At 34.9% G+C, this 19432-nt stretch overlaps 1 protein-coding gene and 1 pseudogene across 2 annotated transcripts in view; both read right to left on the bottom strand.

The window, feature by feature from the left end:
* Positions 1 to 373: 373 nt before the first annotated feature.
* Positions 374 to 4238, bottom strand: LOC132010558 (large ribosomal subunit protein uL30-like; annotated as a pseudogene).
* A 339-nt stretch (positions 4239 to 4577) lies between these two features.
* SLC25A36 (solute carrier family 25 member 36) overlaps positions 4578 to 19432 on the bottom strand; it is a 36828-nt gene continuing 21973 nt past the window's right edge. For both annotated transcript variants that reach the window (XM_059391863.1, XM_059391862.1), the window contains 3 exons: positions 14562 to 14628; positions 11559 to 11848; positions 4578 to 9105 (listed from right to left, as the gene is read on the bottom strand). In XM_059391863.1, the coding sequence (XP_059247846.1) occupies positions 8912 to 9105; positions 11559 to 11848; positions 14562 to 14628 (551 nt within the window). In that variant the 3' untranslated portion in view covers positions 4578 to 8911. The remainder of the gene's footprint in view (positions 9106 to 11558; positions 11849 to 14561; positions 14629 to 19432) is intronic.

Below are 19432 nucleotides of genomic sequence, written 5' to 3' on the forward strand. Positions count from 1 at the left end.
CCTTCCAAAACAAGGCCCCAAGATCCCCCAGTCTCAAGTATGCCCCTGAGCTTGGTCCACTGCAGTCTTGTGTTCATGCTTGGGTATTCGTTCATCAACATTAAACTCCACGATAGAAGATGGGACATAGCAGGACTCCCTCTTCCATGCCAGGAGTCCTCTGCTGACCTCAGAGGTGGAAACACACTGGAACTTTCCCTTGGAACTGGGCTGTGATGACAAGTGCCTGCCAGGAGCATCATCATCTTGTCCTTGACCCTCCCTCTAGTTTCCAAAGATATAACATTAAATAATCTTCTTTGAAGACACTGGTAAAAATTCCAAAAGATAAAACACATGCCACCAGTGCGCTATGCTTTCAGATATTCTGCATTTAATTCAGCTGACAAATGAGCTGATTGATGTGTCCCCTCGAGAGCCAGGTAAGCCCACCTCCTTGAGGAAGCCCACTATTCTTGGTAGCAGGATAGGCCACTGAGAGATGGAAAGGATGTAAGAATGCAGAGATCTGGAAGTTCTTCCCTGGAAAGACAATTTCATAAATGAGATCTTCCAAGCAAGTAACACCCTACTTCCCCAGGTGCTCGTCAATCACTGTGTTGTCTGTCAAAGGGATGGTTTTATTCTTCACCTTGTCTTGTCCATGTTTCAAGATGAGTTTCTGGGCAGACTTCAGATTTGGAAGTCCTCGGGTCATGTAAGTTTCCACTCTATGTAGTGTTTTTATGGTCTGGGGGGTTACTCTGAAAAAGACATCACTGAAAATCTTCGGGCGAAGCCTGGCAGTAGTCCTCTGCACCAGTGAACTCACCCCATTCATCCTTTGGATGCATACAGCAGAGCCCAAGGAATATTTATCTGGCACTTCCAAGCCACAAGGTTTCCCTTCTAGTCGTCTGAGGCGCAACATGTCATGTTGCTGCCGCCGGGAATAATGTAAGAACCATTTTGGTCCCTTAAAACTGAGCTCTTTTCCTTTCTTCTGCTCCTTGTCCAAAAGTGCCTGCTTTGCTTGAGAGGCTTCAAGGGCCTGATAAGCCATCATCTTTTTCAGATTTTCTGGAACCAGAGGGATCTTCTATCTTTGCTCTTGCTGTTGTTTCCCAACCTGCGGCTACTGCTCTATAGTTTTCATTTTTATGGTTAACTATTAAAGTCTGTTTATTCTTAATACTGTAGGCTCATCTTTGTAATTGTAACTACTAGCTACTCTGCATTTTCTCTCTTAAGTCCTTGATGGTGTCAATCTGTTTTTTCCACGTTTCTGTGATCACTCAGGGCCTGCCAGCTCTTATGTTTGGAAATTAAGCAATGCTGAGTCTGTAGGCCCAACTTGAAGTTTCCCCCCACCAGACTTGACTCTGCTTCTACTGGTATCCAAGGAGTACCCCCCACCCATCCTGGGAGCACCTCAGTCTACTGATGCCCCTGTTCTTCAGGCCTGGGCCCCAGATGCAATTGCTCCTGGACATGTAAGCCCCAGCACCAGTCCCCATCCTGATTAATCCAGATTTAGTTCTAATTGCTTAGTTTTGGGCTTGGTGTGGGGGAGGGAAAGGGAAAAGTTCTTGGGGAACCCTTCTACTTTTTGTGAGCTAGTTCTGAGTTCTAGTTGTCATGGAGATGAGTAGTTCAGAGGTCCTGCCTGCTTGATAGCAAAATCAGATAAAGTTCTCCATTTTATTTCTCAAAACATATTAAGCATTACTATTTTATGAACTGTACTTTGAGAATTCCAGTACCTCAAGCCTTCATGGGTTTCATTATGTAGCATTCAAACTTTTTTTTACTTTGCATTAGATTAAAAAAGAAAAGGCTTGAAGTGAACAAATCTTAAATATACAGATAATGTATCTTCACATTGTGTACACACGTTTAATTGTACCCAGATCAGCATGTAGGACTTTTCCGTTACTCCAGAAACTTTCACTAGGCCCCGTTGCTAGTCAACTCCTCTCCAACTCCAGGTACACTAATTTGACTTCTATCAAGCTGGCTAGGTTTTCCTGTTCTTGACCATTATATAAATGGAGTACAGTGTATACTACTCTGTGCCTGGCTTCTTTCACCTAACATGTCTTTAATACTCATTTACATTATTGCACGTATCTGTAATTCCTACTTTGCTTTTTGTTTTATAATGTAGTATTTCACTGCATGATTTACAATAAACTTTCTCTTGATATCCACCCTTAGAAATAAAAGAGCTATGAAAATTTTGGAGATTTTCATTTCTCTTGGCAATTCCCACCTCCCCCTTCCCTACCAGCAGTAATTCTGGGTTATAGCATAGAAATAATTTTAAACTTTTTTCTTAAAAACTTCATCTTTCCAAGGTAGCTATACCATTTCACATTCTAAACAGCAATGTAGGCAGTTCCAATTGTTTCTACATCCTTGGTATTATGTCTGCTTCTCATTGTATTGGCTATGCTGCGTTACTTTATTTGTGGTTCTAATTAGTATTACTAATCATGTTAAGCAACTTTACATATGCTTATTTTAAAAAGTGTTTAGGTCATTACCTGTTTGTGTGTATATTTTATGACATATCCTGTCAGATATATTTTAAATATTTTCTTGCAGACTGTGGCTGCACTTTTATTTTAATGATGTTTTTAATTTTGAGGGCTTTTTCTTAATGGTTGGTGCCTCCTGTGGACTCTAATCCCTGCCTACTCCAAGTTTGCAAACGTATTTTTTTTTTCCAGAAGGTTTGCAATTTTAATCTTTAGACCCGTATTGTTTTGAGTATGGTGAGGTAATGGCTCACTTTTCCTGCTGATGTCCAGCTGCTCTTATGGGGGTCAGGGACAATGAAAAAGACTATATGTGACTTAGGAAAATTCACATCAAGTAACCTACACCACTAAAACATCTGAATAAGTTCAATCAACGGGTATCAATCTTACTGGATAATCTTTAAAGGTAAGATTCAGAAATAGCAAAAGTGGGCCTTTTATCCTTGGCTATTTAGAAGACTTAAGAATTGAGGGGCTTTGGAAAGTATGAGGGACTGGGACACAAAACAGGACTCTAACACTCCATTTTGTTGAGCTGGATGTGCTGAGCTACTTTTAATGAGACTAGGTTTAGAATCCTAGGTCTACCACTAGTTTGAAAAATCTCGAGACACTTTTATTTGAGAGAGCACACATAGGCATGAGCACAGGGAGGGGCAGGTGAAGAGGGAGAGGAAAAGGGAGAGAATCCCAAGCAGGTTCCACACCCATCATGGAGCCTGATTGGGGGACTGATCCCATTACCCTGAGATCATGACCCAAGCCAAAACCGAAAGTCTGAGGCTCAATTAAGTCACACAGGCACCCCTCAAAAGTTTTTCTATCAAATCCCAGGAGAGAATAGAAGAAAATGGGTTATTTCTCTGATGGGCTACTAGAACACCTTGATCTTTGTTTCAACAAGGAATGCTCCTCCCCAAATCAGCCTGTTAGGTTTGTTTCAAAGCTTGGTTTAAATACTGTTTTCTCCAGCCAACCTTTCCAGATCTTTCTAAAAGAATCAATCACCATAACACTTCCAGAGAACGTATGACACTGCTGAGGCTCAAAGGTAGCATAATTGAGAACAGCTCACCTAAGACACACTTAATCTAATGTTTAGGTTTGACTTGCTTTGTTGTTACAAAGATGTTTGATGGTGGTAGGGAATCCGGTGTTTCCCTTGTGGCCTCAGAAGTAACCTAAGGCTCTATATAGACCAGCTTCAGTAACAGTTCACTACTCCAATTCATGTACCTAGCTCTATTTCTTATTATCCCCCAGCATGTTTCATCCTGAGCCAATCCCCATATATCTTTCATCTAAATTGTCTTTTGTTTTGTTACTCATTCTAGTGTTCATCCCAAAGGCTGTTGAATAATCTAGTATAGTAAATAAACACAGGATTAAGATTCAGAACACCAAGTAAAAAAAACCCCACTATGACTAATATCCCTCTAAATATCACTTGCCCATTCACCCAATCTATAGGTTGCTGGAAAACCACATGAAATCACTGTATAAACATAGCACTCTATGAATTTAAATTACTGAACTGATTCCATATATATTAAGGTAGCCAGCTGATTTGTGCAATGTGGAAAAAAAAATTAGGAGAATAAAGGAAATCACTTAACTACACTTTACTTTCTTGTCTGAGTTTATTAGTTGTGTGGACTTCATACTTGAACCTTAGGAAATCATACACTCACAAATTTCCTCCTCTACCTCTACCATGGATCCTAATAGTCAGTAACACACACACACACACAAATTTAAACTTGGGACACTAAGCAGTAAAATATGCTTGGCATACCAACTTCAACCATTATTTTGCCAATGTCCTCACTTCACCCACTACTTCAGTGGAAAGTAGTCCAAAAGCTTTCAGTTTTGTTTGAGAGAAGGGACATGACAATCCTATCCTGGTTTCCTCACCTACAAAACTAGGTGATGTTTCATGGTAGCTACAACTTGTGAAAACTTCCAACGAAACAGAAATGTAAAATGGGTAAGTACTATAGAACACTTTTATCTGTCGATTGTTTCAACCTATTATATGAAGACTCATTTGGCCATTTTAACAAGTTTGAACTTTTAATATTCTTAGCTTTCAGAAAGGTGAAAACCAAAACTAACACAAAGTCATGATGTTAAAATATCATTACAACCGGGGGGGAGGGAGGAAGGGTAAGTGGGTGATGGGTATTGAGGAGGACACATGTTGCGATGAGCACTGGGTGTTATATGCAAATAATGAATCGTTGAACACCACAAAACTAACGATGTAAGATAAAATGTAAAAAAATCATTTCAACCTAAGGAGGTATCAAATAACCTCATTAGGCTCAAATTTTTCAGATATTCTTTTCAAATAGGATGTTTTGATATATGAAAAGTATGGTACCTAAATTATCAATAAACCTGTGGAATATATGGCAGAACAGAAGAATCTTACTGACTTATGAGGGAATCAGATAATTTGACCTTTTGTTTCCTATAGAGAAATCACTATGTCTAGCAGATTGGAGTCCAACGCTTAAACTTGAAAATGGCAATACACTTTTGTTCTTCACTTCATCCTAAAAAGTGTGATTACATTCTCCCCAAACCAAAATTTTAGAATACATTATAGGAAAAAACCCCCATATTTTCATAAGGATATTTTAATTTTTTAATTTTAACAATTCAAATAAAATTCAGCTAGTTAACATAAATAGAATAAATGCACATAATTTACAGCCAAGTACACAAAATGCAAGAATAGCAAACCTCACATAAATGGTCAAAAGATATCAACTCTTTTGAAGTTGATTACTTAGCTATGACTAACAGATCATAATTTAACTGTTCACATATGAGGGGTACACATTCAAGTGTTTATTAACAAAAAAAAAACTGAGTGAAACTAGAACTTTCAGTTTCTAAAAGGAGTAGCATAAAAAGCAGTGTAGAGATTAACAAGAATTATAAGTGCATGATGGAGAAGAGAACTGAGTGGGCAGAAAGTTAGCACATTGTATGAAATATTCTCATGTAATTAAAATTCCTTCTAATTTGTATCATTCAGAAATACCTTTTTTCTTAGGAATGTTTAAGTCATGATCAGTAGACAGAAAGGCTCAACTATTTTATTTATCAGCCCAAAAGGGGTCCCTACAGTACTAATAGTCTGGGCAGAAGAACATGTAAACAATGAAAGACAGGCATGAACAATATTGGAAGAGTAAAGGATAGACTGATTTCTAGCACTTAAATCCTTTAAGTTCAGATCAGTATTTTTAATGACTTAAATCTAAAAATGCCAACATGTTTATACTCCAGTAAAAGAATAAACACTCGTTATTTTTAACACCCTGGTCCTAATACAGTCATGCTATTCCACAATGGGCATTAGGTTTTAGGAGACAAGGCTGGATCAAATAATCTAACCATATTCTATCCTGGTTTCAAAATTACAAATAAATTACTAGTGACCTCCAACTAGTAATGCTGGGTCCACAAAATTACATACATAATGAAAATTAAGACAAAGCTTTGGTGATAGTTTTGTTTTTTTTTCTTTTTCTTTTTCTTTCCCCCTCCTGGATTCAAAAGCACTGTATTCCACCCCACAGTCACAGGGTTGGTAGTACTCAGATCTGGACTTTGAAATTTAGTAAACTGTCTATGAGCCACCAGTGCCAAAGTTCTATCTAATGCTCTATGAGCATACTCTTACAATATCTACTGCTTTAACTTGAGTAAGTTCAATTCAATTTCCTGATAAAATTCTGTAATAAAAGTACAGACAAATCTGAAGAGTGCTGCCAAGTCTCTATACTAGAAATAAAAAGTCATCTGATAGAAAATAGATAACAAAACACAGCTTTAAAAAAAATTCAATGCTTTAAGTATGTGTTTTTCTTTTTAAACATTTAAAAAAAAATCTCCAAAGAAATGTTTCAGAGACAAACTTTATATACAACTTTTATATATATTTTTCTTTTTTAAATTATCTGTCACATAAAGTAAACCATGGCAGATTGTGCTTTGGGGGAAAAAAAAAAACCTAAAATAAGATTCATAGCTTCTTTCCAGTTGTTGCACAAAGAAACAAAATCTAAGACTCTAAGATCTTTTCTTTCAGTACACAGAGAATACTCACTTTTAAAATCTGAATATAATACACAAAGGTCAACAGAAGTTTTACTTGCTAAATACAAACAAGAAAAGAATACATGTTCATCCTTGAAGGACACTTATTATGAATGTGCTAGCACTAAATAATAAGATGTTCCATAGCTGCTGGTTTTCATATCATTCTTAATCACTTGTGGTGTACTGAGATCAATACCATTAGGGAGAATCTGTTTTACATTCAACACAACTAATGTTTACAAATCTTTGCAAGGCAAATGGCACTGTATTAGGCAGTGTTAAGTGGCACCTGAAAAGGCAAACACTATGAGACTTTCTCTACAGATTTAAGTTAGAAATCCCTAGATTTTTCAATTCTTTTTGGCATGTTTCTCACAATAAATGTCAAAGCTAAAATTCACCATAAAGGTACGAATAATCCCAAAGGTAATGAAACGGAATTTGCCTTTGGTCTCCAAAGAGTTTGGAATATTTTTTAATTCCAATCAAAGCACCTCAAAAACATCCAGTTATGTTGATTATAAGGAGTTAAGAAGGTGAAGGAATTTAAGAGGGCACTGTGTTTCACTGGTGATAGCAGAGAAAGCTTGCAAGGACATGCTACAATTTTCTGTGTTAGGGGCATTAGAGTGTACATAGAGTACATAAAACATTTATATTATTAAAGATCTCCAAACACCGTATCTAAAACCCAGAAAAATGTTTTGAACATGGTTTCTGCCTAATACATGACCAATGTTTAAAAAAAAAAAAATCTTAACATGGAATACTCTCCTCTCACCCTTCTCCAAAAAAAGGCCACAAAGTGCATTCACAAAGTCATTCTTAAAATAAAGCCATTGCACAAAATGTACAGTTCATCTATACTGAAATGAGTACCACACTGGAGTTTAATTGTAGATGTTTTATACACCAGTATAGCAACATCCATAAGCAAAAGTCTCTTAACAAATTTACAGCAAACATCTTCAGAAGGGCCATACATATATACATTTAGGTACTAAAAGGTACAGCTGAACTCAACAGCAAAATGTAAAAGCTATATCCTGTTAGGAAACGTAATCTGAATTAACTTGAGTCTTTCTATGATTTACCATTCAAGAAATCAGGATAACATAAATTTCTTGTCAAAGCAGTTTGTTCATTCACACAACTCTGGTCAATTAGAATCACTACCTGCTCAATCAGACAGCAGAGGGTCCCTCTTCTATGTTTATACTGCCCCAGGTATTTATAATGTCACCTTAAAAAAAGAAACCTAATAGGGCAAAGCTGAAAATTACCATTTTCTCTACAAAATAAATGCGATCTATATTGATCTTCTGGAAATAATTCAATGGTTCAAATTCCTAATGGGAAGGCAAACAAAGAAAGATTCAAAAGCGGTGAATTTTTTCTACTTTAAGAAAAAGCTAGGTATGACAGATGATAATTCAAGTTCGTAACTACTAAGTCACTAACAAGACAGCCACATTCATTCATGTACTGTAAAGTTAGAGAAGATATGAGGATGTGCTCAAGTTACTCAAAGGGCCAAGAATCAACATTTCACTGGTTTCTTCTGTCCCAAACTATTACACTGGGCTTGATACATTAATGAACAATTTAAGTGTCCACATCATGTTCAACATTAAGCACCTGTTACAGTGGAAACCAAAACATTTTAAAGCTAAAGATATGAAAGATCCTTTGACATTATTTCATTAGTTGTCAAAACTAGTGACTATTAATGCCAAATAATTAATTTTAAAATATTCCAGATCCTCTCAAGGAAATGGAAAAGTAATACTAAGAATCTCACTTATTCTTGTTATTTTACAATTTTACATGAATTACACAGAAGCCAGAGGTAAGACATTTATGACTGTCAATACTATCTTTGGATAGTTGTAATATTTATACAATTAGGGATGGCTTTGTTTAGAAGACTGGAAAAGTGCTCATGGAATACACACTGTACTCTGCCATGAATCAACAAAATGCAACTATGTCCTGTGGACATGGTAGAGAAAATGGCAATTTGGAGAAAGGAGTGCTTCTAAAGGCTTTTTTCTTAGAGGCAGCCTAGGTTTTTTTTTTTTTATTCGTATTACTGAAAAAGACCAAGTAATGTGTTTATGATTACTTTAATTCCTACAACCAAACTTCCATTTAGGCATAGTTACATGTTCCCAAACGTTTTACTTCTGTCCACCATGCTGGCTTCGATACTGCATGGTCCACTGGAATCTTTTGGTCTTCCCTCTTCATAGTATAGCAGCTTAAAGTTGCTATCCATTGAGAAGGTAGACCACCAATTCATAGGTGGCCATCATAATGGCTGTGTTTGGAATCTGTCTCACCAGATGAGTTGTTAGACCACGGTAAAGAGACCCATAACCTTCTTCTTGAACAACCAAAGATAGTGTCTGAAAAAAAGATCTATATTTTGTTCCCTCTTCACGTAGTCTTGTTCTTACAACTTCTGTTTAGGAGAGAAAAAAAAAAGTCATTTTAAAACATTTGTGATATCTTTTTTTTTTTTAAAGATTATTTGTTTATTTATTTGACAGATGATCACAAGTGGGCCAAGAGGCAGGCGGGTGGGGGAGGGGAAGCAGGCTTCCTACTGAGCAGAGAGCCTGATGTGGGGCTCGATCCTAAGACCCTGGGATCATGATCTGAGCCAAAGGCAGAGGCTTTAACCCACTGAGCCACTTAGGTGCCCCCATTCGTGTTATCTTTATACCCTCCTAATGCTGAGTACATCCCATTTACCACTCTTCAAGTGTAAGCTCAGAATAAATATGGGAGTGATTTTTAATGTGTAACTTATTGAAACTGGTCTTATTACAGTAACACCCAACTTCTAAGACAGCTGGTTAAAATCACTAATAATAAATACTAGTTAAAAATTTAACAGGTTCCTGAATGGTTAAAGAATAAAACGAAAGTGTCAGTTGTATACTAGATATAGCTAAAAGGGACAATATATGTATAAGGAAAAGGTAAAGAAACAGAAAAAGGAATGCAGGTGGTAGAAAAAATGAACACACAAAGATAGTGTGAGAAATAAACACAAAAACTCTTAGGGGAACCCCACAATGAGAAAACAGAATTAATAATCTATATTTACAATGGTCCACATGAAACAAACATGAAATTTCATGTGCATGAGCCTAAAATTGTTCAAAACACCAGCTGTTAGCTAAAAGGCCCCATCTGGGAAGCAACTACGCAAAATTCGTAAAATTTTAGAGCTCTAAGAGATATAAAAGATTATGGTTAGTCCATTATTTCTTAGTTTTGAAAGGTGAGAAAATTGGACTGTTGAGAGGTTTTAGTCATCTGGGGGTAGAGGCTGGGACAAGATTTCAGAGCTCTCTACTGGAGTCTGTTTTTCCAACATACTACTCCTGACGGGCCTGAGGGAAATGGCCTAGAACTATTTTCACTGCAAATGTTACTATTTGAAATTTCTTGTATCTTATCTTAAAAATTCATACCATTTATATATTCCACCCAAAATATTGTTTATTAATTACCCCTTCATGTAAGGACATAATCTTACTTGAGGGGACAGGATGCTTACAACTCCAAAACTGTCTCTTACCCTTAGCAGGCCACGATCCTAGGTATCCTATAGTAGCCAGAACCTAAACAATGCTGCTGATAACTGTCCTCTTTTGACTTCTCCTAAAGAGAGAAGTTAGGAACTTCCCTCAAGAAGTGGAGCTAAGTTCACAGTCCAACTTGGTTAGAGTTAGTTTTACTCATAAAATTACATTTTAGAGCAAATACTTATTTCCTCCTAGCCCTGTTTCTTTTGTCTTGATACAGCTTTAATCACAGAGCCTTAGACTTATAAGGATGAATGTGAATGTTAATCGGTGTAACAAAAGTGAAGCATTTAGATTAAAAGCCCAAAGTAGGGGTGCTTGGATGGATCAGTCAGTGTAGCATCCAATTCTTGATCTCAAGTCCCATGCTGGGTGTAGAGATTACTTGAAAGAAAAAAAAAAAATCCTAAAATCCCTGAGGTTTAGTCAGTCAGTTAAAAGCCTGCCTTCAGCTGAGGCTGTGACCCCGGGGTCCTGGGATTGAGCCCTGCACCAGGGCTCCCTGCTCAATGTGAAGCCTGCTTCTCCCTCTGCTTGTTCTCTGACAAATTAAGTCTTAAAAAAAAGGGGGCAAAACAAACCCCAAATACAACAAAATCAAAGTCTACACTTAAAACAAGTTACAAAAAAATCTCAACATCCTACAGACAAATTTTTAAGTGATTTTATTATCTATCAATCAAAGAGGCTAACAGTATAAGATGTAATGACAGAAATAAATCATTCATATATATTTATTTACCAAAATGAAATAATGCAAAATAGGCTGGTGTTTTGGATTATAGATTCCCATTTCAAATTTGGGCTTCTCCACTGAGTAAACTATGTGACCTGAGTAAGCTCTGTGACCTTCGGCAACTTAATCTTAACATTTCATTTCCCATTTGAAAATGAAGACAAACTCTGGTTATATTCTAGCATACTTAGACTTAAATGGAGAAGGTAAGTACTTTGCAGGAATTTTTTGTAGATTAGCAATAATGTATATAAAGTATCTAGTATACCATCTATAGCCACACTTTTTTTTTTTTTCTTAAACTTGCTCAATCACTACCTGGCTGGAATCTGACTGACTCAGGGCTAAAATGCGACGGTCCAGAGTGCATGCTAAATCTTCATCATGATACTGTAATATATACTGACCTATTAAACCAGTTACTTATACAGATTTAATTCCATTATGAACTCCTAAGAACTGTGTTTTGTTTTACTGATTTCAATAAAATTATAAATGTTCTAATAAATGGGTCATTGGCTGACATGGGAAAATACTTGTAAATTAACCGAATTTTACTCATAGAAACTCCATTCCTCTTACCATGTGGATATGCTATAGTTGTGGCACAAGTTTTTGAGGTGGCAGCAGCCAGCATCATTCCCACAAAATCGGACGCTTCTTTCACAGACTCTTCATCATTTTCCATTGTAGAAGCAATCTTATATTCTAGTAGTTTTTGCTTAATACTTTCATAAATAACAAAATGGATAACCGTCTCTGATATGCCAGCATATGAAGCAGACATGCCCCTATAAAATCCTCTAAGTCCATCTGTCTGATACACTTTACGAATACATTCAAAAGCACCCATTCGCTTTTCTCCACGGTTCCTGAAAAGCAAAAAGGAAGAATCTTGTTTACAAAGTAGTACAGGTTTTTAAATAAAGTCAATAAAATGCAGTAGAAATTTGTCACTCTAAATAGAGGATGATCCTCTAACTCATGGAGAAGTGAATATTAAGACATTCATTTTAGACTTTATTCTTTTATCCCAAGTTTGTCACATTAAGACATTCATTTTAGACTTTATTCTTTTATCCCAAGTTAAGACATTCATTAAGAATATTAAGACATTCGTTTTACACTTTATTCTTTTATCCCAAGTTTGTCACATTAGATGGATACCATGGAAGAAGTTTATTTTACTAATGCAAAATACATTACATTAAATCTTCAGTTTCATGTACTCATTAAGTTTATACTATAGGGATAAAAAATAAAATAGTCCAAATACATTGTGACTGCAGCTCAAGATAAAAACAAACTCTCACATTATGTCATTAAATCCAGTTCTAAGTTGACAAGATTTCTTCTGCACTTAGTAACATGAAAGAGTGACTGAGACACCAATGATGATAGTACATCACAAAGCAGGGAATATAATTAATGCGATACTTGTGCATCTGCAGAATTCTTCCAAACCCACTCAGTTCTTTCCCAAAAATGACTGCGTGAATGTAAGTCATATTTCCTATAATCCTTCGAAGGCAACAGTCCTATCTTTCATGTCGGTATCATGGTGAAAGGTGAATGCAGACCCCTACAGTTATAAAATATTTATTGAGCATCGTGCCCAGTAAAACTTGCTTAGTGCTATATGGGCAGTGTACCCACTCTTATACAAGTATATACTTTTGAGTTTCTAAAAATAGTACCTTACACTATGATTCTCCCAACAGAACCTTATCTATAAGAAATGAGTTTAAATGCTACCTACAGGGAAAGAAATAGAAAATTTATCTATTTATAAATTATATACAACCTATTTCTGACATAACAAAAACACAATTAAGACACCTATGATAACCTACAAATTCCTCCAGTTTTATGACCTAATTATTGTCTTGAACTAGTAACTGTCCTCAATTAATGACATTGACTAAAAACTTTCTTTGAATGATCCATGAAACCAACTCTAATCAGTTTCTACCAGAGACTTCCTCACAAAAAGTTAAAATCCTACAAGTCCTAATGAGTAATATGTAAACACATCAGCCCTATTCTTGATTTGATGGTTATACATTAGCACCCTTAAACCAACCTTTAACTATTACCTCAACTCTATCCCATTCCCTATCACTCCCCAAGCCTAAGAACTTGTGTTTGCTTGTGTTACAACTTTAAGTGAAAAAATAATAGAGATACTTTTCTCAGGACCCCCCACAGATCCACCCTACAACATACCGAAGCATACCCCTGGTAGTATAGTATGGACTGGTATCTTCACATTTCTCTAACTTTTGGGTTGTTTTAACTACCACTACCTTTCAGGTCTTTGGCTTTAGGAAGTAAACTTTGAGTTTTGCTTCAAGACACTTAAGATTTGATTTTAATTATTCTGGATGAAACAACGATTAGAGATGTTTCCAGTCTCCAAATAGCATATAGTTCAAAATGACAGAATGTAGGAAACAGGTATTTAAACAGGCATCATCATTACTATTTTTTTTTTAAAGATTTCATCCATTTATTTGACAGATAGAGATCACAAGTAGACAGAGAGGCGGAGAGACAGGAGGAAGCAGGCTCCCCGCCAAGCAGAAAGCCCGACGCAGGGGTTGATCCCAGGACCCTGGGATCATGACCGGAGCACAAGGCAGAGAAGCTTCAACCCACTGAGCCACCCAGGCGCTCCAACAGGCATCATTATTAATGACTTCTTAGATAAGTTTTATTTAGTCTACGACATACATAGACTACTTCCCAAGCCCTAAAATATAACAGTGAAAATTTGTTACAAGTCTAGTCCATATCAAAAGGCTAAAGGTTTCCAAATTATTATTATTATTATACAGTAATAGAATCATCTCTCTAAAAAAGTATTTCCTCTTCCCCATTCTTCATTCTCCAGGCTAACAGGAATAGAGATGGCTAGACTCTAAGCTGTACGGCTTGTGGCCTTTGCTCAGTTCCCAAACACGCCAGGCCCCAATCTTAAGACCTATGAGGTTTGCAACGACCACTGCGCTTCTGCCTAAAATGGGCTCAAAAACAAAATTCCTTGACTATTCCATTTAAAGTTGGTCCCCACGGTTTCTTGGTGTATCTCTAGAACCAAGCAGTGTATCTGCTCAACAGACATTCATCAAATCAATGAACTCTGCTACCACAGAACGGTCATTGATAACAGACGGATTCTATGGATATATGAGAGCTAAATCCCTGCCACGCCTCTCTGTATATAAAATTTACCAAATTTGAGCAATGATCCTGCAAGATTTAATCTAGACCAGTTGACCATGGGTTGTTTACCTGTTGGGAGACTAAAATCATTCACATAGTGAAATTATCACTGCTTGGGCTAGGCTAATATATATTTTTTTATTTAAAAACACAACACAATATTCTTTCTTCCCTAGAAAGTCTCACATTGCCAACTAGTGTTATCACTTGCTTTTGACGGTAAACCCCAAAAAACAAAATCAGCATCAAAAGAGGGGAAAGACATGGCTAGGCACATGGCACTGAATTCTCATAGATATAAATTTACAGGAAAAAATTAGCTGAAATCAACTTTAATTTTATTTTAATGAGTTAACATACCTTGCATCAAGCTGTAACCGAGTCTTTATAAGCCAAATGGGGTTGGTCGCTGTGATTGCAGTAAAACCTAAACAAACATGTTTAAAATGAACTCTGGTAAAAATGAAGAATACATTATTAACATTAAGGTTTTAAAAATCACAGAAATCTATATTAAAGAAAATGTTTTAACTATTAATTGATGTATGCTATACACTTTTATTTTATAAACATACAACCATGAATATTTGTAGTTTATTTCTGATCTACATTCTCAAATTCTGACCATAACTAAAAAATTCTTTTAAGAGCAAAGCCTGATTATATATAAATTCCTCTCCCAAGTGTAGAAGGGTGCCCTCTACACTCTAAGCTAAATTTAGAAACCCATTTCTACAGACAAATATATGGAAATTTGGTGTATTCCAGGGCTTTTTAGCATGCAAACTCTACACAGCTACGTAAGGTCCAAATCCCTTATGTTCCAAGTGGTTTCTACCTAAAGGTCAGCATTTATTTTTGATCTTAGGTTGGCTATATAACAGCAAGGATTGTTGTTTGCCTTTATGAATGCTTTATATGAGCATATTCTTACTAATACTGTTAAAATAATGGTATCACAGAAGTAAGCCTTCTCTTAGGGTTAATAGGACAGATCTATTTCTTATCCACTTAACCATATAAAAAACTGGAAAGTTCAAGAAGTTACATACTGAACTTTCCTCTCACTTTTATAGACACTGAAGAGGGAAACTAGAGTAGAATGTAGTTCTGGTTTTCTTTAAAACTTAAGTACTGTGTACTCTCAGTGCAGAAGGGTGGTCGTCTAAGATGGCTCATTCCAGCTGGCAAATTAAGATCTCTGGAACAGTTGTTTCTAGACTAGTGCGTATCTTTTACTTTCTATCTTCCTACTGTTATGGAAAATAGCACACGAAATGCAATCTTGGTAACGGGAATTTATGAAAACTGCTTCATCTATAAAAAATGGGGCTTTAATGTATTGCTTGTGAACTTTTAAGATCACTACACAAACTTCACAGAACTACTTACATCAAACTGTATTTATTCAATTGGCCTTTAAGTTCAGTGAAAACTTACATGCAGAAATGTCTAAGGATCTTAACTATTTTAACACTTTCTATCAAATAATAGGCAGGTGAAATATACTGTTTTTAGAAAAGTGGAAGATAACCAGCACACTAAATATGAGTAAAGTTATTTCAGGAAGAGAAATGATGTGGTGCACTTAAAAATAATTTGTTTTCGAAGTTAACATATAGTGTAGAACGAATCATAAACTTTTCTTGGCTTTCAAAGTCACTATGGGTATACCTAAAATGCAAAATCATTTTACTAAATTGTTTACAAAGCAGAATTTGGTCTCTCTCACAGGTTCTTTGCCCCTCTATAATATCAGATAATTAGCTAACTCAAATTTTATTTCCTTAAGCCACTGTTTTAACACCATAGAAGTAGCCAGATATCTCACAAAGGGATGCTTAAATTGTATCTATTTATGAAATGATAAATGGAATAAAAATTTGGTTTGATAACTCCTTTCACTATTTTGTAATAGTTCTATAGTCTCCGTTTCTTTCAAGTGTTTTTAATACTACATAAATATGTATAAAACTAGTACTAGACCAACAATTTTGTATGTGCCAGTATTAAAATAATAAAAATTTAAAGTGTTGGACATTTTATCAGGAACATTTTTAAGTTTCTTTTAATATATAAAAATCTTGGTAAAAGGAAAGGAGAAGAAAAATATGAAATTATTAGATCTGTTTAAATATTTTACTTGGAAAATATTTAAATTTAAATATTTTTTATTATAAAATTTATTTATTATAAAAATATTTAAATTTAAATATAAATAAAATAAAATTAATTTTTCTTGCATGTCCTGGCTTAAATGAGAATAAAGCTAAAGAATTTTTTTTCTTTCCTTGACCTTTATTTTCTTAACTGAAAAACTCAAACTAAATACACTCAAATTATATTTTAAAGAAAATGTGTACCAGACATTAGTATTCTGGCTATATCTCTAACTCAATGACTGTTTTCAGACTTCAATATCTGTATTAGTTAAATATCCGTAAAGCAGTATTAGGGGGTCTATTAGTGAAAGGCTGCAAAGCAGCACAAGGCAACAAAATATTCTACATTATTCACAATCATTTTTATTAATTAGCCTGTGGAAATTAAGAGAACAAATTTTTCATTAAATTTTTAAAGCCTAAAACTGGGAATCCTTATACCAAGCTTTAAAAACAAAACAAAACAAAACAAACCCAAAAAGCCCTGTCTAGGTAAAAAATCTCAATCTACTACTATACTTGATTTGAGAAGATGAGCATTAAAGTTTTTCTTTTTAAATAGAAGTTCTATTTCTAAAAATATAAACTTAAACAAGCTTAATACTCTCCCAAGTCACAAAATTCCTCAATTAGAGTCTGAAAAACTCCATATACACTTCAAAATACTGCAATAATATTTATAAATATTACTAGAAATGAATTTTTCAAATATCTATGAATAAAATTTTTAATTATCCTTTATACATATGAATGAACAGTGACAGGACGCAAACAACAGGTATTTCTCACTTAACTAAAATTCCTTTCCAAATACAAATTAATCTATGGAACAGGAAACATTAAAATTCAACCGAGTGTTGTCATCTTATCCCTCTATAACTGTTACTACCAATAACTTGTGCTTACTACAGTTGTTGTGGCTCAACTCTCCCAATAATAAGCTAGGTTTTAATAAAGACACTAGGCTAAATGCCAGCAAACCACTACATTAGAGAGAATCTAGGCATAACCTACATTTTAGTGATTGGTCTTCCCCACAGTTAAAACTCTGGTCCTAGAATTTTATGCTATTACATTCTCTCAACCACAGACACTCTACCTAATAAACTAACTGGACATTATTAAGCTAATTAATCCTATAAAAATACAGTCTGTTAACTCAAGAAATGAAACAAGAGGGAAGAAGCAAAAATTAATCACTAACTTAATTATATATGGCAAGGCAATCTGAAGTTGGCCAACAGCCAAAACTAAAAAGATCTTCCTATTTCTAAGACAGACATATACAAAGATATTTGGAACAGTTTCCCTTAAGTTTAGAAATTTACTATTACTTTTTATTTTTGCATTTAAAGTTTGTGGTATATTGATAATGCTAGTTCATATTAATATTCTGAGCATTTTGTTAAACATTAAAGCTGAATTATAGGCATATGAAGGAGCTATTTGTAGGTTAAGAATTAACATTGCTCTAGTCAGTAAAAGCAAAGTGGTAGTGTATTAGCCATATAGTAGTGTGGCTAGAGTTTTATTAGAAAATTTTTTTTTAACTTTCAAAATGCAACTTTTAAAGTTTCGCTTCATCTAAGACTCCATCCGATAATGTGCACCAGATTAAAAGAAATCCTGCTTATAGGAAACTTGCTGAAAATGTCTATTTCATTAAGTGAGTGATACCTGTATTTGCATTTTCAGGATTTTTTTACTTCATCAAGTTCTGTAAGCAGAACTAATAAGCCCACACCTAACCTTCTAAGAGAAATACATTAAAACTACAAAACAAAAACAAAAACAAAACAAAAACCCAATTAAAACTAAAACAGCTTAGATCCCATATATTCTTACCCTGCATTTATTGTAAAGTAATGGTAGGTATTAAGATCAATGTTTTTGCACGAAAGTAGAAAGCTAAATATAAACAGACAACAGAATGGAAAGCACTGTATTAGACTTTAAAAATATGTTATGTTAAGCAAAGAGAACTACTATCTTCCCTAAAAGTTGTAGGATGGTATGATACCATTTACAACTACGTATATCTTAAATATTGTCATCAAATTTTTTCGAGGTCAAGGCTATTATGGCCAAGCTGAAGACCCCAGGCTTTTATTACACAATGACTGAAAAGTTACCCCATTCTTCCTTCTAGAAGGAATATTCTAAAGGGATCAGAATTTTAAAGTTTTATGAAATACTCAGAACACACACATATATTCAGGAAATAAAAGTTCATTTCCCGCCTTCTATCAATTCCACAGCTATTATAAATTCCCAGGGTGTGTTTCTTATAACTAGAGGCTGCAAGAGACGCTCAGATCAGTACTCACGAGGTTTAAGTTAGTCCATATTTCTACAGGAAGTGACCTGCGGATGGGGAGCATGAGATGACACGATCTCACTCTTTTCTCGGGAGAAATGTACAGTAAATGCCTAAAATAGACACAGGCTTTTCTGTATCATAACAACAAGCAGTGACCTCATCAGAAACATGTGTACAAAATGAATCCCATTGGAAGGATTTCAGAAATATTTACGGTGAGATCTAACTTTTTTGAAAATTTTAAGTTAAAAAACAAAAAGGAAGATCAGAATGGGCCATAATTAAAAAAAAAAAAAATGCATCGAGTACTGAAAATTCTGCCATCTGCAGCAGTTTCAGAGTCCAAATACTTACCTAAAACACGAATTCTGCCCTAACGAAAAAATGCTAACCTTGTCAATGGGGAATCTAAGAAAATATTTAGAAGGGATCATCATCTCATTTTCCTAATCATTATCTATCATGATCAGAGGTGAAATCACAATTTTCTATACTTTAACAGCTTCTTAGCAAGTCTTTTTTTTCCTTAAATCTTTAAAAAAAAAAAAAAACCCAAAACCAGAATATTCTAAGTAACATTTTGTAATTTTCTGAAATTTTTAAAAATTAAAGTATATGTTGGTTCAATTATACCTTTCACACCTTTTGCACTATGACCAATAATATTGCACATCCATTTTATGGAATATTTTGGATTATTTTGTATTTTATTTCTTGTGTTCTACAAAATAAAAAACAGGAAGAATATT

This window comes from Mustela nigripes, chromosome 2 (genome assembly GCF_022355385.1).
Source record: "Mustela nigripes isolate SB6536 chromosome 2, MUSNIG.SB6536, whole genome shotgun sequence".
Classification (NCBI taxonomy): Eukaryota; Metazoa; Chordata; class Mammalia; order Carnivora; family Mustelidae; genus Mustela; species Mustela nigripes.